Genomic DNA, 22,089 nt, shown 5'->3' with positions numbered 1-22,089 from the left:
TACTGTGTTCAACCTTGATAACCCTGGCAGAAACTGTCATCGGTCAGCATCAACACACACTGGCTATTAAAATTCATTTGACTCTCATTCCACGACACCCGGAGTTTGGAAACCAAACACTGAATCAAACATATTTTGCAATTTGTATTCATTGGAGATGACCTGATTCAATTAATTCCTTTTCAGAGATTCCTGGATTGACTGGCAAATTTGGATTGTGTTTGAAGTGTATCTACAATATCAATTACCCCACTAAATACTGGTTAGTGACAAGGTTAGAGTAAAGATTAGGATTAGGGTCAGGTTTAGTGTCATAGTTTGGGTTAGGGTTAGGATTACATTGTAGGTTCAAGATTAGGATTAGGGTTAGGGTCAGGGGAAGGGTCTGGGATAATTGTCCAGGGGTTAATTGCCCTAGAACTGTATTCCTTCATCTCTGCAAAGAATTTTAATCCTTGAATAAAATTCTCATCAGTGCACTGCTCAGTCAAGCTGTTGATTATGGGCAAAAAGCAGAATACCAAGGCACACACCATCAGAAGTTTTTCCGCTTTCTCGATCATGGTGCCGTGGCGGGCCTCAACGGTGACCTTGCTGGCTTGGTGGAGGAGCTCCAGAGCGTACTCTGAGCTGCTCATCATGGTGGCGTAGGTCAGCGCCAGGTTGTACAAGACCTGCCGGTCAAAACACAGAGGAACACCACAATGTGTGTGGCCAGTCATAAGGGCCTATCTACATCTTATGTACATACTTTTGGTTAATAAATCAATCCAAAAATATGTTAAATGCAAACTGTGTTTGTAATGGAACTCAATAAAGAAAGTGCCCCTCTATAAATTTGAATTTAAATATCTTTCACTGAAAATTATACAAATTAGAGCTTACTTTTCACTAGCAAACACGGGCTATCACTATTTCCATAATCTAAGTGTGGCTTTTGTCAGGTATTTTTTGGACAAACTGTTATAAGCTACGGGAATACTTGGATCTGACTGGCTGAGAGTAAATTTGTAAGAAAAAAAAAAATCTGACAAAACATTCAAGATAAATGCCCACCTTCGCTTACAATTAAAAAAAGAAAAAGAATGTGAGATTGTGTTGTAGCAGTAGCATTCACAAATGAGATTCATGAAAAACTTGAACCAAAGGAAACCAAGACAATAGCAAAAACAAGCAAAAAAAAAACATCTTGAAGAATGTAAACTCACTCACCTCGCACTCATAGAGTTTGTGCACAAAACCCAGCTGCCTGTAGTCAATGAATTTGTTGCCACGTAGAGTGACCTTGGCTTGGTCATAGCTGTTCCTGGACTCATTGTAGCGTTGTAATCTGTAGTACACCATGCCCAGCTGAAAGTGGCCCAGGGCCATGTGTGGGTCCTTTGACACTGCAGCAGCAAAGTTCTGAAATTTGGTACAAACAAGGGCCTTGTAAAATTACAACAGAAAAATTATCAAAGGTCAGGGGAAAAAAAGCATAAGAAGGAAATCCATTAAAAATGGTGATTAATTGAACACTTACAAGGGGATTTCCCCTGAGTTGTATTAAATCTACTGCCGATGAATGAACTATTCACATTGCCTCATCCATAATTGCCCATGATAAAAATACACTGTAGTCCCTTTGTCTCATGTCCATCTAATGAGCAGTATTTTTTCGTTTCTTGCACTTTACGTTTTCATAATAATATGGGCATCCCCTTTATTCATAATTATCATATTAAAACAAGGCTCTCATATGACAGCCTGTTTCAGGTCAAAGTTTTCCACTCAATACAAATGTTCCCCTGAGAATGATGTCCTGTCTGTACTTCCTCTATTAAAATGATGAATGGAGAGCTAGGTCTCTCCAAAGCGGGCTCTTACATGTAGCTTCTTGGCTAATTCTTCAAAAGGATTTTATTGTATTTACTGTTTACACACTGATTTGAATAGTTGCTGATCAACAGTGAATTTTACTCAGTATATATGCATGTCATGCTCTAAAGGTGCTTTTTAAAGGTAATATGAAGAATCATAATTTGCTATTTTAATTCCTGTCTGCGAAATGCTATCTTCATAGCTTTTACACCATCACCACAGCAGCTGATTGAGAACACTCATACAATGTTAAAACAGAACATTGGTCTCCATTTCTGAGAAAACCCATTGGCCACTCATACAAATTTGGTCAAGACCGCGCCCCCTCTCATTGTGACATCATCAGCAAAATCAGCCCCATGTAATGAGCATTTCTTCTCCTTCAAGAAGCAAACACAGGCTCTCACTAATCCATAAACTTCCTGTTTTGTTTCAGGCCGACGTGCCAACTCTCACTGCACGAACAGGAGGATTGGCTCACGACCAATTAACGGAACGACATCACTTCACGGGATTACGTAAGGACGTCATCGCTATTGCGTAGGCGGTGTTTGTCACCATCCTGTTCAATATGATCACTATTACGTTTGCGGCGCAATTATTCTGACACAATCCTTTCGCTTGGCACAGGGACTTGCCTCAGAGCCACATGCGCTGTTCGTCTGTTGAGTTGACCTCATTCGCGTATCAGAATTAGAACAGACATACGTCACAAGAAAAAGTGACTAACAACTTGTCAACTTGCGCCAGTTCAACTATACGCAGATCATGAAGAGTGTATTTGCAACACAGTCAGATGAATGCATCCATGAAGCAAAGATGATTTGATTCCTGCTCAACGGTGGTTTTCTTCTTGAATTTCTCTTTTCCGTCAAAATTTTCCTCCAAATGTGTGCACAAATTAAAGGAGAGGTTCACCTTCATAGACATGAGGGTTGAGTGAATGCAGCAATATTAGTAGAACACATTAGTAACAGTTTGAGGAATTTTTTCGTGTGTGGACAGAAAAATCTCACTAATTACCGCGATCCTTATCGCGATCCAACTCGCACTATTAGTGCGATTTTTCAGAATAATCGCGATTATTTTGCTTGTTTACAAAATCGAGTCTCTTTGAATCGCGCGCGCACGAAACTCTATTGGGACTGCGGGGTCAGTCTTCGGTCATGCAAGTTTCGCGCATGCGCAGTTAACGAGCCTACTGTCACACAGTCATCCAGTGAAGTTGAAGTTGACAGAGATACGCTAGTTACGTTCAGACGGGAGCCCTTAACCTCGAAGTTAGGAAACTTCGAGGTTAGAGCTTGTAGTTAGGGACCGTGAAGACGCACTCGTAGTTAGCAAACCTCGAGGTTTGCTCGATGTTTCGAGCCACGAGAAATCTTATGGTTAGCGCTCTAACCACGAGCCGCGGGGGGTCCCCACTCGTAGTTAAGCACCGTGTGGACACAAAAAACAACAAACTCGAAGTTAAGAGTGACCTCGCCGTAAACTCCAGCCCCCACAATTTCCCTCTGCTTCCGGGTCAACCTCCCAAACGTACACCACAAATACACTACATGTGAAAAATCTATGACGCACGACACAACAACATCATCTTTTCTTCCCATGCGCTTGATCTCTGAAACTGAACACGTCGAACTCGCTGCTGTATTCTGTATTCTTCTCCGACGCTAAAAAAAAAAAAAAAATGTTTTCCATGATCTTTATAAAGGCATAAAGTCATCAGTGCAGTGCTATCTCTGCATACCATGACAGAGAAAAAGAGTACCTGTAAGCGAGTTCGACAGGGTTGGACTAAAGAATAGATAGACGCCTTGTTAGCAGTGTGGGCTGAAACTTCCGGTTTTGTGGTTTTAACATCGAGTTGGACCCACTCGTAGTTACGGGGGGCAGAAGCTTAACCTCGAGGTTTCGTAACCTCAAGGTTAAGATTCGTCGTGTGGACACACGTCGTAGTTAGGGGGCAAGAGCTAAACCTCGAGGTTAGGGCCTGCCGTCTGAACGTAACTAGAAGCAGCTTTAAACAACTAGGCCTGAGGGTGTCTGCATTCCTTACAAAGGATGCCATTGTCACCCCCAAACATCTGACAAGCTAATGACTTAACTGCCAGCTTCCCCAAGAAATGAGTTCAGCAATTCTGGGAAATCCCCTCCCCGTTGAGGACGGGCTGATTTTGCTTCAACACGCATTTCCCATAGACACTTGCCCGAGTATACTCAGGACTCCTCCTCAACTGGTTTTATATTAAAAAAAAAAAAAAAAAGTGCTGCTGCTGAAGGTGGAAATAGTAATATAATTTGAGTACGTATGAAACTCCGGAATGATGAATAAAGTTTCAAATTTTCTTTGTTTACTGCAACTCCACACCATGTTCAGGCTGACTTAAAATTAAAAAAAAAAATACGATGAGTAGAATTAGATGTGACTGACATTAACCCGTTGAGGACGGACTGATTTTGCTACAACACGCATTTCCCATAGACACCTGCCCGAGTATACTCAGGACTCGTCCTCAAAGGGTTAAGCTTTGAACATCAAAATTGGACATAAAAACGAGAAAGAATGTTTAGGGTGCATATGTTTTTCACTGAATACATGGGTATTCGAATATTGGCAGGAGCAATGATATCATCACCTAACAACAGTATACTCTCAGGACTATTTGTTAATTCTAGTTTAAATGCAGAAACAACGTTTTTGGTTAATGATTTGTCTGATTACAGTCTTTTCCCCCTAAAAGTCATCATTGCATTTTCCTCACAAGTCTTGATGACAATGTCACTAAGATACAAAGGATATATTTTCATGGATTAACCTAAAATGCATAACACACACACACATAAACACACAACAAAACAAGACAATGCTCCTAAAAACCCAAAACAATTACAAGAGTTGTACACACAATCACATCAACTAAATGCACACATGTAGTTAAATAGACCTGCAATATAAAAGTATACACACACACACACTAGACACAACCAGCTACGTACTATACTTCTCCAACTTCTCACAATAAAAAAAAAATATTTCTTTCTGGCGCATAAAGCACTCTCCTGGTACAAACATGTACAATATCAAGCAGTCAAGCTGCACAGTGAGCTACCAACTGAACACATAAAAATGGAAAATTTTACATTAACATGCTCATAAATTGCCACAAAGTTACCGTTGTATTTTGATGACCTACTACACAAGAATGTAATGAATGCACTATCCTGCTCTATGAACTCTGTTTTGAAATGTCAGTGTGGTGGAGAGAAAACATTGTTGTTAGACCTTTGGAATGCACTAATTATCCATGCAGCACACAGTACAATATGGATCTGTTTGCAGTTGGTAACCAAGTACTCCACGGCTGAGAGAGAGTGTTTTTGTTATTTTCTCCTGCTTGTTTCCCATTATACCTTGTCATGGCACTCAGAGGTACAGTATACAAATGAGGAACAGGTCTGAGTGCGCCAGTCGGAATTGTGGGCATACAATTTGTTTTACAATGTAACAATAGAATGCTTACCCCACAAGGCATTATTTAAAGGCAACGCCAAGTGGGTTCAGGTTTAAAATTCCATGCTTGATACCACATACTATACACACTATACTTTGACTCTAATGCACAAAGAGACATACTGTGCATCATCTGTGTTATAGACAATTTTCTTGCGAGAAATCCATTTTCGATCATGTTACCTGATGGCAAATTTACTGGATGTATTTTCTTTAGGCTTGCCATAGATGAAAGCCCAACAGCCATGCATCCATTACTTCAAAACAATGCATGGTGATCTAGTAATTACTGGATGCATCAGTGTTTTTAAATAGCCAATAGGCAATCTCTTACTGAGTGCGCGAACGCTTGCTTAGTGCATGAACCTTTGCAAGAAGTGTGCGTACTCCTGCTTCAAGTGCACGATAACCTGCTTACCACTGCATGCGGCCAGTAAAAATCAACATACAGCTCTCGACCACTGAGATCGCAGGATTTTCGCTATCCATGCTATGATACATACAGAATCAGTGCCTAAGCTCTCCGATTGATAAAGCATTGAAAACATTGTGCATCCATACCCCCTTGAGATGTTCACAGAAACAGTTTGTCGAACACATTGTATCACTGATGTGCTTCACTTCAAAATCCAGTACTACATGTGTAGTAGGGTATGGAAGCAGCCATCTTTATCAAGAATGGTCTCTTCCATAAAATCTTACATATCTCCATTTAGTCAAGTCAGTTCTACAGAAATTTGTATCAAAGCTTTGTTTTAAAACCATCAAGTGTTCTGTAATAATAAGAGTTCGAAATGATATCAAAGTAAAGGGCATATGCAGTTGAAAACCTGACAAAAGCTGCGTTTATCATCTTTCCTCTGTTTGAAACAGCTTTCAAAAGCCGTTTCCAAAGCCCTTTAGAAACGGGTTCAACTCATCGTGAACAGGAAAACTGGCCTTGTCACTGCGCAGCTGCATTGAGCATTTTGTTTCGTAACCGCAACACAAAGCCGTTTCAAAACAGCTTTGCATTTTATCTCACTTCGAAAGGCTTCTAGAAACAGGTTTCTTGTTTTCAAAAAGGCTTTCCAAACCCCATAATCAAAACAGCTTTGCGTTTATCATCTCGTAAAATTCCCTGAAAGCCGTTTGGAAAACCTGTTTCTGTTGAGAAAAAGTTGATTTAACGCACCCCAAAACATGCCTTCTTATCCTGTATCCCTATTGTAACCCTAAAAGTGCACAAATAGAATGAGTTTCACACCAGAAAATTCTTACAGTACTGTACATGTATATCAATGATTTTCACTTCAACACACTGTAGGTGCCAGGGCAATTGTACCAGTCATAATCTTGATGAAGGCAATGTTTCTAGCAAAATAGCAGAAAAATTTTAATGTGCTCTAAAAGAGAGCAAAATGTTTTGTTTCACTGTTGTCAATTCTATCGCAGTATGTAGCCTGTGAACCTTTACTATGCAATGAGAAAATACAAATTGTGTATCAGGTATGTATAAACACTTGACATAAATTTGTTCATTTCCTGATCTTCAAAGGCAAAAGTATCTGTTTTGCAAAAGTTCTGTATAAATTCAATAAATGTGTTGTATCTTGTTTTACACAATCCTGATGGAGGAGGAAGAAATGTCATGAATGTGTATTTTGATGATTTCTTTACAGATTGCAAAAGGGCATGAGTAAAAGTGGTGAGTAAAAAGTATAAAGAAAAGTGATAAAATAGAGTAAATTCTGCCCTTCTTTCAATGCACACTTCAAGAAAACAATACAGTGCATTTTATAAACATTCACATTACGTATGCACAAGACAGGAATCAACACAAAAAGTGCTTGATCTCGTACTGTGTAATCTTTGACCATCGAATAAGTATTTCGGCTTTTAACAAAACAAAATTTAGCTTGAAATAAATCAACCTTTAAATATCTGGCTGGTTAGTGGCCATCCACTAGTACAGTAGACTCTCTGTTGAAAGCAGATTGGTTTTTGTATAGACCTTCGTATCAACCTGTCTAGTGATGCTTTGAGATCAATAGAGCATACAGTAGATAGATCTATGACATTTATATGTAATGTGTATTTGGAGTCCTTATTTAGAATACTTAGGATTATATCAGTCTTGCTGATCCAGACCGCTTCTTTGACCTTCCTTGGCCAAAAGTATGTTTCAGAGTCAATTATGTGGGCATCATCCCACCCAATGTCATGACCAGTGTCAATGGCATGCTCTACACCTAAAGTGCTGATAGGGAATTTGTTGTGGGATGTATCTTCCCCTTGCCAATGAAAGTTTTCTGTATCTTTGCTTACTTTTAATTCTTAATGAATGTTTACAGCAATACTTGTTTTTCTTTCCTTTGTTTGTTTCTTATTTCAATGAATGTCCTACATCAAATAAAGTTGCCTGTATTTTACTTTTTTTTTTTAAATGCTTCACAAGTTACATACAACGAAGCTTACATAAGTTTGTAAATAGTCCCAGAATCTCGGTCTTTATCTGGCATATGGGCAATTCCGTGAAAAATGTTACCTTTCCTAAAAATCATAAATCTGTAATAATTTGAAAAATATATGAGCTACAGGGACAAATTTAGTATCAAATGCTAGAGTTTGTCTAGCTCTTTCATTTGAGTGGTATTTTGATATAATTGAAGTGTATTTAGGCATTCTTTTCTTCAAAAAACCCATTTTGGGGCACTATTTTTGATAATTTTTGTAAAAACACACAATCTTTGACTCTCATTATTCCATATTCAGAAACACTTCAGCATTTGTTTCAAAGTAGATCATGGTTAAGAATGAACCAAAAAACACTAAAATTAGCCTTTCCTGAGATATGGACTGTGTTAAAGTATGAATATTGGGACTTTAAAAAGTGGACAAAGTTGTAATGTCCGTAACGCTAAAAATGTAATGTCCGTAACGCTACATTTGTGAACCTGTAGAGTAAATGCTGAATTTGTTGCACACCATTATCAATCTACAACTTAAACAGGACCAGAGCACTCATTTCAGAAGAAAATTACTTTTACTTAATGCTCTGATTCATAAATTTCTCAACATATCCACATGGAGGTAAATAATCGTGTCCAAAAAATGTAATGTCCGTAACGGCAAACGTTTTGTGTAATATCTACCAAATGATTTATATTAACTGATCAAAACTCGGACTGTTGACATTTCAGGATGACTGGGTTAGAATAAACCATGAATGGATTAAGAATGATTGTGCTGAGTTGTTGGAATAAGCCCACAAAGTCACCAAAAATTTTCTAAATGTAATGTCCGTAACGCTGGAATTGCCCATATATGTGTTTGAGAAATTTGCACTCAACTATGACATCTTGGCTTTGTGAAGGTCGTGAGAGATGAAATTTGGGCATTTGAAGTGTTGTGCATTTGTCATAATTACAAACACTTATAAATCTGGAAACTATATCAAGGTGAAAGCAAGCATCACATGAGCTAGGCATACTGAAATTGGCAACTGATTGCGTGCAAAAACCTGATACAATGTTGATCAGATGAGTACAAACAGTGTAGGTTACAGTTTTTGGATAGTAAGATGATAACATAATATTTTGTAAATAAATATGTGCACTCTGGATTCTAATTGTGGTTGAAAAGCCTTGATCATTTTGAGGATAATTTGGACCAAGTATTATTTCAAGATAAAGATTTAAAACAAATCAAAGCTGAATGAATAGAAAAATACAGAAAATATGACTGTGCTTTGTAATTCAACAAAAAGCAAAAACTATTTGTGGAAGTTCATCCTCATTCATTCAACTGCATAACACATTAAACCGATGTATTCAAAGCATACATCAAGGTTTAGACTATGCAGAAAGAGATCAAAAGCCATGAAGTGAGCATTTCAAAGCTAATTTCTTCATAAGAAACCTAAACTTGTATGTTTCGATGCTCAATTGATTGTGTTCAAATCACTTAAATGTAAACAACCCTGGGTTATTTCACGGTTGCTTAGTTTCAAATTAAGGATACACTTTAAGTGCAGTGAAGTACTCTCAGAAACAAGCACTTCAGCTACATCAGTAGGGCAGTCCATCTATCACACTAATTCAATTAATTGTTCCACTGAAACTGGCTTCTGTCCCCCATTGTCTTGCTCACTCTCACCTTCCTAGTTTGTAGCAAACTGAAAGTACTATCTTGTGAATGATCTCTGATTATAGCTCTCATGAAAACTAAAGAACAAAGTGTAGTTTGAATAAAGTTATTTGAAGATACAGTACTTGAAATATAAAAAGTGAAATACTTCAAATCTAGCCTATGTACAGCACCTATTGAAGTCTCCAACTTACACAATATTTATCTACTCTAACATAAGTACTTTTGATAACTGTTATTTTTATGTCTGTGACACTGTTTTCCTGAAGTACAAGAAAATTATGCATTTAGATGACTGTGACATTCTAAAATGAGTTACAATTTACTGGGAAATTAATCTGATCAGCTCTCTGCATGTAACCTGAAAATGTGTATATGGCTAAACACACTTTAACAATGAAGACTAATTCAAGTTTAAAGACAAAAAATCCTTCAATGGATGGCTCAAGGATGGGCCATTGATGATCTAACTTTTAGTTTTCAGTACTTTGTAGATTATAACTCTCGTAGACTGCATTAAGAATGCTCTAGGCCTATTTCAGTATTTATTAAACCAATGGCAGTTTACATGTATGTAATCTTAAAAACTTCCGAAAGTGGAACTTGTCTGCATTGTATGAATATGCATGCATCAAGAAGACAAATATTCATCAGTGTCAAACAAATAGCAAACCATGTACCATACCAAACATGATTTCTTTACTGTTAAAAAAAAAATAAAATAAAGACTAACAAAAATCAAACAATAAAATCAATAAAATTGAGGTGAAATTCTGTATTCATTTTACATTTTGGGGCAAAAGAGAACTTTTTTATTCATGGTAATGACTTCAATCTCTTTTATTCTGAATTGTAATACATGTACTACTGGCACTTCTTATATTCAGGGAATCAGTCAGTCATTTTGCCATCAGGCATTAACAATTTTGAATATTGCTCCATATTGCTTCCTTTAATACAATACGCATGCATGGTCTGAGATTTTCCAAGAAGGTATCAATATTAAACTCCTTGGATTTCCTAAACAATAGGATCATGATAATTTTCACAGGATATCATATTACCTCTCGTGCTAGCTCTGGATTCTCCAGCATCCACGCAATCTGGCCTAAATTGAACCTGATTTTGGCAGAGTAGTCTTTGATCGTTTGAAGAGAATTGAAGGCATCCTGCCACAGTCCACACTTTCCCTTCTCCACACCTTGGTGCCATGTTACGATGATGTCTTTGAAAGTCAACCGAGGATTAGCGTTTCCTTCCATGTTTTGCCTGTTCTTTTCATTTTCATTTCCCACAAATCCGTGAACTGGGCAGTGCGGTAACCGCCGAACTGGAGATGGGTCTCCTCGCAAGAAGACGATTTTCGCAGAGCGCTTGCTGCGATGTCCCGTGATGCAACCAACTTCGTTTCCCTCTCTGTCGTGCACAAGTGGTCCTCTTCTACATTCGCAGCGTCTTTTGTAAGTTTTACCCGGGTGTTGAGGATACGACACTGACGAAGGAAACATTGGTCACAATTCGTTGGCAACCTCTTTCCTGAATCCTCGAGGTTTACCTTGTCCAAAACGTAATTCTGAGAAGGATGTGTTGAAACCACCTCTTCTTGAATATTAGTCATCAGATCAGGCAATGTTGTTTGTTGTAAAACAAGGCAAGCTGTTTGTTGTAAACAAAATTGGTGTATGTATGGGCTCTACCACAGTCCAAACAGAATACCGGTAGGGAGCCTACCGGTAGATCTAGCAATATTTCAATTACAAGAGGGATTAGCGCAACCAATGTTCGTGACCCTAAAATAGAATATCCAATCGATGTTTCGTTTGCAATACATGAATTTGGTCAAGGTCTGTATTTTTTTTTTTTTTTTTTTTTTTTTTTTTTTAGTCTGTTTAGATAGGCAGCAGTGGCTACTCAATCAAATTTTCCTAGCAGGTATTCTCACCACTGCCACTGCACTGGTCTCATCAAAATTCTCAATCTCATGTGGCTTCACGGTGAGGTCCAAGGGGATTCCTGCGCAGTATAAAATGTACTTCGCTCGGACATCGACAAAAAGTTTGACCTTCGCTCCAAGTCAGAGCAGACAGTCTACAAACACTTGCTAAAGTTAGAGCTAGGTTGAGGCACGGTACTTGAGCACTTCATAATTCTGAAGACATCATAATTTTGCAAGTGCTTTCACGAAGCAACGCCCAACGGTGTTTAGTATACTGCAGAGTGTAGTAGAATGATGAGGCGAGGCATGTGGCGCTGTCAAGCGGTATACTAGTAGCTACTACGGGGGAGCGGCCGGCGCGACTAGGGCTGGGGGCAACAGCCGAGTCCGTCCGTCCAGTCTCGAGAGGTTGACGATGGGTGTGAATACGCATCTACCAGTCCTGTGTGGCTGTAGTCAGTAAGGCCGCACGACGTGGTGTTTGACATCTACTCTAATCACTAGTGTCGACATCCACGATGCGGGATGATGTGGGTTTCGTTGCCGGTTGTTGTGTTGCAAACAGTGCAATGCCAGCAAACCTGACGACGGGCGAGTTTTCTTCACTCTCCTCTCCACAAAGTGCATGCAATTTTCCCTGGCCCTCAGCTCCTGGATGGAGTGGCTGCTCACTCTCGTACATTGACGCGATGGCGAAGGGGTACCTCCCCCACAGCCGCCGCGACATCGCGACACAGACGCCGGGCGACGGGCGCGGGATTATCCCTGTTGATTAGGTCAGGAATATGTACGTACGCAAATCCAAGTATTGTACGTCATACATCATCGTCGCTCAGATTGTCTGGGTGAGTATGAATATTCATTAGTGGGTTGTGCTGCTACCTTCACTTTCGACTCTCGAACTCTCACCAGGCAGCTGAGTGGTGGCCGTCGTGGGAAGTCCTTGCTCTCACCACGGAGGTGGGAAAAACCTCCCTGCTCTCACTACCCGCCACGCAACACAGATGATCAATCTTTCGCTCACATCGATCATTTACTTTGTATAATCAAGGAGATATAGCTCCTTGGTATAATTCATATTAAGCATCTGGCCAATCCGTGACTCGCATTGTCATGATTACGAGTAACCTATAGGAGTTTTCACATCAGCCCGATTTTTCGAAATAGCGCGCTATTTTCTGACTTCGGAAATAAAAAAATATCTCGAGCTTGGATTTTTATCGGGCTGATGTGAAAACGCTGGTATTGCAGCAGTGCAGCAATAATGGGATGTTCGGAGCATGCTTTACAGGGGCGTCCGTCCGTTTTATTTTCATGATTGGGATGGGGATGGGTACTGTGGGCATAACTTGGAGAATTATACATACGCCTGCTGTGCGGGAGGTGTATTCCCCTCTCACACGAGGGAAATTTGAATTTTCATAATTGAAATTCAGCGATTTGGTGCATATTTTTTTTGTGAAATATTTTTGGGGTTTTCTGTCAAAAAAGTAAGAAAAATAAATATGAATGGGAAATGTGAATGGCTAAATTGTGGTGATAATACCTGTACCTCTTGTTCCGCTTGTGCGTCATCACTGTGTACTAATTAGTCTATGGGGGTGGGGATACCCCCTCCCACACGGTGAGTTTAAAATTGCATTTTTAGAATGGAAATAAAACAATGTGATGCACACTTTTGTGGAATACTCGCAAACTTGTCAATTCCCATACCATTGAGACCGGGACAGGGCAAGGGATGCGGTGTGTGCGTGGGGGGGGGGGGGGGGGGGGGGGGGTATTTCCCTCCCAGGAGGGAACTTTTACATTTTTACGCGCAGTTCCGATGATGATCTGGTGAACACCAAAAGTTTAACCATAGGCCCTAGCCAATGCATGGAGGGGAGCTCGGAGCATGAGGAGGGGTGAAAGAGGGGATTATCCCCCAACTCTTGTCACAAGAGAGCTTTTGCATTTTTAGAATCGAAATGAAATGACAGTGTGTATGTTGATGGAATTTTGATGGAATATTTCGAAAATTGTCAATAAAAAAAGTCTGCATAAAAAAAAAAGACTACATCTAATAAAGGGGGATAGAGCTCGAGCGGGGGTTGATTTGAAGGGGATATCTACTCACACATCAATCCTGTAGCACTAAACTTTTTGGAATTGAAATGATATTATTACAAATTCTGTGCATTGTTATTGTGACATAATGTCTCAGGTGAAATTATATAGTTCTGGTGTGAATTTACCCACTAGAAGTGCCAAGCTAGCGTCAGTAGTCTAATAGCTTATAGACCTCAGTTTCCCTAATCACCCAGTCAAGTTGGCTTATGTAATCACTCCCCGAGGCAGAGGCATTATGCACCTGCCATTCAGGGTCAACTACCAGAGTTGGGCGGTCAGCCCCATTTCCATAAAACAAAAGCTACAAATGGGCAGTCCGGATGCCCGGATGATGATTGGCCAAAAGTACTCGTATTACCCTTTTAGTGAAAGTCAGCCAGAAAGTCGAATACAAGTTATGTAATTCCGGCCATTCACATGATTGGGTAAAAGTGAACCTTTTTTGTTACTCTTTGTCTCTGACTACAGACAAGACATAATTATGATAAATTATGCAACCCAGGCATGCAGCCTGATTGGCTTGAAATAGGTCCTCTTTTATAAACCTTTATGCTATTTTGGCTTATTGTGGGGAGGAGAAAGTACACTGATTTGCTGAGCTCAGGTCCTTTCCCCCTAACTTTCCTTTATAAGAACAATGTGTAACTTAAAGGTTGCTGACGATCGATTCAGAGACTCCAACCCAAAGCACCTTCTGATCTGGAGATTCTCCCGCCTGAAACCCCTAGCAAACGGGAGACTCAAAGTTGATGTGTGATGTGCGAAGCGCGAAGTTACTAGGGTTCTAGATGCTCTCTGGTGCTATCTACGGCTTATTTTTTTTTCAACATAGCGTATAGAAATAAGTAAGAAATCCTTTCCAACGGGAAACAAAAAGCCAGGGCGGGAGAATAATCTCAAGTGGGAGAACGGGAGATTTAGCCAAAATGGGTTTTCGGCGGAAGATCTCCCGGCGAAAACGGGAGAGTTGGAGTCTCTGTCGATTCGACACATTTTTACTGTAACTTTGTTTCGGTATTTCACTCTGGGAAATATCCCAAACCATATAAAAGGGGTGGAATTGTGAATCTCTTCAGACGAAGAAGCAAGGAGAATACCAAGCTGAGGACGTCTCGACATAGCTGTACGACGAAAGAACTCTCACGATAAACCCGGCAGGAAAGTGATCAACTGTAACATGAACTGTGTTTTGCGGTTTCATTCCTGTGCTAATGTGGCTTTATGGTGGTGAGCGTTTGAGCAACGTTAGCGACAAAGCCAGCGTTAGCTTTGTCATAGCTTTTATGAAATATTCGGAAATAATTTATCTCAAATTTGTACAAAATCTGTGGAAAGGGGCCGAGCGGGGAAGGTTGTGGAGGGGGAGGGGGGGGGGGGGTATCCGTCTCCCACGCGAGGGAGACTTTTCACTCGTAGAATTGAAATTCAACGATTTGGTGCACACTTTGGGTAAAATAAACCCCTCAAAATAAGTCCTGCAATTAAAGTATGATATATCATATTTCTCTTATCCCGTCATTATCTTCATTAAATCTGACATCATAAGAAAGCCTAATTAATTATCTTGAAGACGACACCTCACTCGCTATGATTGGGTGTTCTTGGAATGTGCAAAACAGCTGAGTATGGGGACAGATCAACAGTGAAAAGTCGCAATAATTATGCTATTGATACAGTAAATTTTAGATGAAAAAAGGCCACTGGAATGAGTAATGCTGAAATGAGAGCACTTTCAAAAAAATCTCATTTCCTAAACATTAGATGACTATTTGATTTTGGTCAACCTTAATGTTTGATTTCAATCTGCAGATATTATACTTCAGTTTTTAATTCATGGCTGAAGCCTGGAATCTAATAGTAATCTCACAAAGCATTCTTTTCAAACACATTCCTTCCCTGAAACGACAAAGCAAACGGGAATTATACTGTTTGACATTACACGTTTGCTCCTTTTTGCAACAGTTCACATTTGACCTGTCCCTCATACTCAGTCGTAGATTGTGCATTCCAGGAATGCATAATGTAAACAAGTGAGTTGCCGTTGTAAAGAAAATTAATCAGGCTTTCTTATGATGTCACATTTCAATGAAATGATGGAGATTTAAGAGAAACATGATACATCAAATTGGAATTGCAGGACTTTTTTTGAGGAGTTTATTTTGGCAATGTTCAATAATAAGTAACAAAAAAGCAAAAAAATCTCGAGAATCTTAGGGAGTAAAAAGTTCCCCCCCCCCCCACACACACACAAACATTTTCGGGTCCGCAACTGCCAACATTTTCATGGGGGGGGGGGGGGGCAATAACCCACCTCCCTAAATATCTAGACGACGATCAGGTGGCGCATGTTCTGTGCAACACTTTCAGTCGGTATACGAGATCTTCCGGCTCTCGTCACCGCTTTGAACTAACCGTTTTGTGGGAGGTGAGGTACCGTCTGCTGCTATAGAATTAGTTTATAGGTCCATGGTCTACCGTACCCCGCATCGATGCATTTTCTTCGGGGGGGGGGGGGGGGGGATGACAATCTGTCGACAAGCATGGATACTGCCATGCAACGGGTGGATATAAATTGTCGACATGTAATTGAGTGACATGTTCAGGGGAGAAAATGTGCTGATTTTTGTGACATATAAAGAAGGAAATGATACAGTACAATGCCTGGCGAAAAGGGAATCATTTTCAAACATTGAACATTGTCTGCACACTTTATGCAAACATATTCAGTAATCAGTAGGTATAGTTGCGCGGCAACGGTGTATAAGCCGCACCCTGAATTTTGACCTGTTTCAGCGGGGAGGGGAAAAAAAGTGCGGTTAATCAGGGAGGTGAGACGCAAATGTCCCTGGTTTACAGTACACATTTATTTACGGTATACCCCTTACTGCACACATCTCTTCGATATCAAGTATTAATCGCATTCTTCTAAGAGAGAGATAACAATTAATGAAGAAAAAGTAAAATAATCTGTATGAAAAAAGGAAGAAAAACTAGAAGCACTCGCAATCGAGCACATGTATCCCCGAACCCGTCTCCCAACATCTGGATTACTTTTATGGCAACTGTTGCAGGATACAATAAAATCCAAATAGCTGTAGGTGTATAGATTTGACTATGATACATTTACATGCCAAATTTGGAAAAAAAAAATCGGTCAAGAAACAAGGCAGGGTCGCACACACAAGCAGACCCTGTAAAATTTACCTTTTCATGTATAAAGACGGAACAAGCGAGGGCGCCACCACCAAAAACAATATGGGCATCTCCATTTCACTATAATGCACCTTTGTGCCAAATTTGAAGAAAATCTTATAAGAAATGTGGCTGATAGAGCACACACAAGAAATGAGCATTGGCATCCAAAGTCGGAACACTGAGGGGGCTCAGTGTTATTGCATAAATAAGCACAAGTTATTGCATAAATAAGCACTTTTGACATGATCAAGATGACCTTTGACCCTGTAAAAGGTTGAACAGTGAGGGCAGCATTATCAATAGGTATAGATGTGTAGATTTGACTATGATATATTTACATACCATATTTGAAAAAAAAAAAATAGTCGAGAAACATGACCAGCGTCACGCACACAAGCAGACCCTTTAAAAGTTACCTTTTCATGTATAAAGACGGAACAAGCGAGGGCCCCATCACCAAAAACAATAGGCATCTTCGTCTTACCATAATACCTTCATGCCAAATTTGAAGATGATCGAAGAAAAACTGCAGCCAATAGAGCGCTCACAAGCAGACCCTCTTGAATTTACCTTTTCATGTATAAAGACGGAACAAGCGAGGGCGCCATCACCAAAAACAATAGGCATCTTCATCTTACCATAATACACCTTCATGCCAAATTTGAAGATGATCGAAGAAGAACTGCAGCCAGTGGAGCGCTCACAAGCAGACCCTATTGGATTTACCTTTTCATGTATAAAGACGGAACAAGCGAGGGCGCCATCACCAAGAACAATAGACGTCTTCATCTAACCATAATACACCTTCATGCCAAATTAATTTTGAAGATGGTCGAAGAAGGATTGCAGCCAGTAGAGCGCTCACAAGGAGACCCTATTGGATTTACCTTTTCATGTATAAAGACGGAACAAGCGAGAGCGCCATCACCAAAAACAATAGGCATCTTCATCTTACCATAATACACCTTCATGCCAAATTTGAAGATGATCGAAGAAGAACTGCAGCCAGTAGAGCGCTCACAAGCAGACCCTATTGAATTTACCTTTTCATGTACAAAATTGTATATATAAAGACAGAACAAGCGAGGGCGCCATCACCAAAAACAATAGGCGTCTTCGTCTAACCATAAATTTGAAGATGATCGGAAAAGAAAGCAGCTGGTAGAGCGCTCACAAGGAAATCTCTGCGGCCGCGGCGGCGGCGGCGGCGGCGGCGGACGCGGCGCGACGAGGCCAAATCCATAGTGTCCTCCGAACTCTGTTCGGGGGATACAATAAAAGTAGACGATGACGACGATGATTTAGAGTAATTAGATGACAACGACGAAGAGGAGCTACAGAGGGAGGGGGTACGATTACCCCTGCCCATAGCCCCATCGGCCCGTAGCCCCATATGGGAGCAAAAACAAAAGAAAAACAACAAAAACCCGTTCCGTACGGCCCTTTTATTGCAATAGTTTGTAAGGATATTCAGAAGGCCCGTATACGCTACGCTTCGGAGCAAAGTCCTATTTATGAGCGAAGATTATAGTATGATACTGCAATTCTCCTTCAGTGGTACCTTTTACAACTCTCATAATTATTATATGAAGATAAATGACTCTACTGAGATACTCCTGTATCCATGTAGAGAGAGAAGTATTTTTCCCCACTTTGAAGTTACACATCAAGGCATAATGATCAGCAAATGCTGAGAGAAACAAAGAAAATCCAAAGACTTGACCATCAGAAATATCCTGATGAAGGATCACACTTTATTGTATAATAATTTTGTAATAGTGACACATGGCAAAGCGATAACAACACCAACATCTGTTGAAAAGAAGGGATTATCAACAGAAACCATCCACTTCCCTGGGTTCACCATTATAATACACTGACTTGTGCATGCTGTGTGTTTGAGAGTAGTACAGTATTGCCAACAGAGGGCGACAGTTCACTGGTTTTACCAGGCCTGAAACACAGAACTCTTCTGTGGCCTGAAATCATTACTCGGTACGTCCTTATACGTCGTACGAAGACAAAAACACGGCTTTAGTTGTGACCTCCGCCACAAGATCGGCCACAGACAATGAGTAGGAAAACGTCACCAAGCATTAAATCATTTACAGTAATCTATAGACCCGTGAAGAAAATGCCCTTGAGCAGAATGGTGCAAAGCACGTATACCAATTTTCTAATTGATACAATGAAGGTAATCGAACGGACGTTTATTAATGTAGTTATTATTTTGTCCATATTGATACACGACACGCAGTCGTATAATAAATATAGTGAAAATGAAGTGGAAAATGAAAGCGAACTCCTCGGCCTTCGACAACTTAAATCGTTTTATCAACCATGATGTCATGAATTGCATGATTATTACGTATGTGTGTGTGGATGTGTCTTTGTGTCTGCGTGGTACTTTTTGTTTCTTTTTATGCCCTTTACTAACTGTCTAAGACTTCTGTGATGATATTTACGCAGCTACAAAGGTCATCCCGTTATAGGGTATGTCAATTTGAATACGTCAAACAAACTCTTTATGTTCCGTTAATATGTGGGAGGGCCTATACCCCTCCCATCCCCGCCAACTTCGATCAGCCAATAATATATTTATCCTAATACAATACAATATTGCTTTGTTGTTAATATTGATTAACAATCAAACAATACATGACCACTATGACGAATCCCACAAATAAGTTTTCAGAAGCGGTTTCATTGTGTACCCGGTAGAAATTTGACGTAATGAAATTTGGAAGGTCACCCCAAAGCTTTTAATTGCTATGACACTATCATGACCCGTACCTGAAAATGAAATGACTGATTTCTGGCGCAAAGGTGTTACACACGGCATTGGAAACCACTTCCGAACGACTGCGTTATCAGTTTTTAATTTCCGACGGGGGATACCGCTCTATGCCAGATTTACACTTAAAATTTGTCGATTCATGCTGTGGGACGAGCGAGGGGATATGTCCGGAAGACCTACTGCGATCAATCTAGCACTTCACCGTGGTAACCAGCTCATTATTAACAGCTTCAATCGTGGCACTTACTATAATATTGTCAGCCATAACATCCGGGTCCGCGTGCATGTCTCGCACAGTCATCCTCTGGGCGAGTTCATGCACTACATTATTATAAAGATTGCCTCGGCGTGGTACCCTGGGCTCAATATACAATAAGCATCTGAACAAGTGAGACCATAGTTTGATAATCATTATTGTAGAACAAGGAAGAACGATATTCCTTTTCCTTGTAAATAGGATGCGTTTGCAAACAGAACAGGTATTCTACTCGCGAATATTTACAATCCTCGACACACGCAAGGATTTGGACGAACATATTATAAATGCGCGTTTGATATCAAATCAATTGAATTTTATTTTTAAAATCACCTTTATTATAGGCCCTGCTTCGAACTAATCCTGATATTTGACCTCCGACCTCCTTTTTTTTTCTTCACATGAGAAGTCCCTGTGCAAAAACTTACTAAACTTTACTCAGAATCATGGATTCATGAAACAATGGTGTTAATTATCTTTTTAAGCTTTGTGACACCTTATGCATCAAAGTGCGATTCTTTTTCATGTTCACATTGGCCTTTATAATTTGACCACTTAAAATACATGCTGCAAAATGAAGGTAAGGGGTCAAAGTTTCATTTCCTGAAATAGCATTCAATTGTTTATTTCTTTTTTTAAGTTATACCAATGAGGAAATTCAATTGTATTTTGTCTCTCTTTTTTTGTGGTGGGGGCATATTGTAATTTGTATAGCCATGAGGCAATGTCTTGGTTCTCATTGCCTATAGCCCTTTGGAGGCGACTTATAAGCATTGGTCCGGCGTTGGTCCCATTTATGGCTGCTTAAATGGCTTATTGGAAGCATTCGATACTAAACCTTTGCGAGGTCACAGTTATGCAAATCAATTTAATCAATAACATTACAGCAATTATGATTAGAATCAATTTTCACGAAAGGAAAAGTTATAGCAAGGAACAGGGCGATGAAGCTGAGACCAGGTATAAATTCCATATTTCAGCTGGAAAACGTCAAAAGAAACGAAAGGATCAACATAGAAATCAGTAGTTTCCGTCACTTGTACTCGATATTGGTATAGATCTTCTGATTGCTGATGTTGGTTCTATCAGGTGTCATTAAGACCTTGTAGCTTTGCCCCTCGCTTTTTTTTCTTAACTCGATTAACTTATCTACACTACAAATTACTTTTTTTAATGAATGTTACTCTTGACTACTCACCCGCGGAGTAATTTTCAAAGTGCCTGTGTGTTCACTATTTCTGTGGTCAGTATTATGGTTCACAATTTGTGCTCCAAACAAAAACGTGGCAAAAAAACTGTCTAATTTGAAACGCGCATTGTACAGTTCTGAGTAATCAACAATTAAGATTTTATTTTCGTCCCTCAGAGGTCAGTACTGTATACACTAGTATATCCGCCAAATAACAATGCTATAGATGGCCCTGTGAACGGCCTTGTGCACTGGCATAATTTGGTTTACCACCTCGACTCAAATCACTGATACAAGGCGGGTTATCCCTTCAGATGAATAAAAACACCATTTTACCCATTTTTACCCCTTTGGTTGTGTTATCATGCAAACAGAGTCTTCTGTGTTGTAAAGAATAACAATATTCTTTTCGGCAGTGACTTCGTTACAGTGAATGGTTGTTTGTTCACCGTATCAGCAAATTTTGAGTATGTTTTATGCAACATGTAACTGTGGACCCAAGGTAATAAGCCTTTTCTTTTTATCTTCAGTCTCCCCCCTTCCATTATACTTATGCAGCACACCAATAAATTAACACACTATATGATAGACGCAAATCTGGTGATAGAAAACTCGAAAGCGCTTATTTTTCTCAGTCGAGAATCTTTACATTTTGATAAACAAGCATTATTTTGGTGGTGGAAAGCTCAACACAAATCAACCGTGTAGCCCATTTCTTTATACACAATACAGCATCAAACACGACAAAAATCGTGAAGCATATAGTTGTACGCCGAAATAATGAACCTGGGTGACAGTCGTATTTCTTTAAAGGGATGGTACAGTATTGGTGGAGATGAAAATTGGGCTTTAACTTTTTTGCGAGATACCAAGAAAACATAATATGAAATAGTACAGGGCATACCATTTTACGAGGAATTCAAAGTTTATTTGATGAAAATCGGGTTTGGAGTAGCTGAAACATCCAAAAACAAAGTGAAACAAAACGATGGTAATAAAATGTGGGTCCCACACTCTATTAGGATCACTCTGTTCTGGATATCTCAGCCATTTCAAAATCAATTTTCATCAAATAAACATTGAAATCCTCATGGAATTATATGCT

General features: G+C 39.7%; 1 protein-coding gene across 1 annotated transcript in view; it reads right to left on the bottom strand.

Annotated features, from left to right (window-relative positions):
- The window catches only part of LOC139711324 (uncharacterized), a 28,474-nt gene extending 17,075 nt beyond the window's left edge, over positions 1 to 11,399 (bottom strand). The window contains exons 1-3 of the mRNA XM_071623223.1: positions 10,567 to 11,399; positions 1,213 to 1,404; positions 534 to 674 (exon numbers count right to left, since the gene is read on the bottom strand). Coding sequence (XP_071479324.1) covers positions 534 to 674; positions 1,213 to 1,404; positions 10,567 to 11,010 — 777 coding nt within the window. The 5' untranslated portion in view covers positions 11,011 to 11,399. The remainder of the gene's footprint in view (positions 1 to 533; positions 675 to 1,212; positions 1,405 to 10,566) is intronic.
- Between the last annotated feature and the right edge of the window lie 10,690 nt (positions 11,400 to 22,089).

This window comes from Diadema antillarum, unplaced genomic scaffold (genome assembly GCF_040938485.1).
Source record: "Diadema antillarum isolate AM-2024a unplaced genomic scaffold, OU_Dant_1.0 seq00001645_RagTag, whole genome shotgun sequence".
Classification (NCBI taxonomy): Eukaryota; Metazoa; Echinodermata; class Echinoidea; order Diadematoida; family Diadematidae; genus Diadema; species Diadema antillarum.
This window is presented reverse-complemented; position numbering and strand designations above follow the sequence as displayed.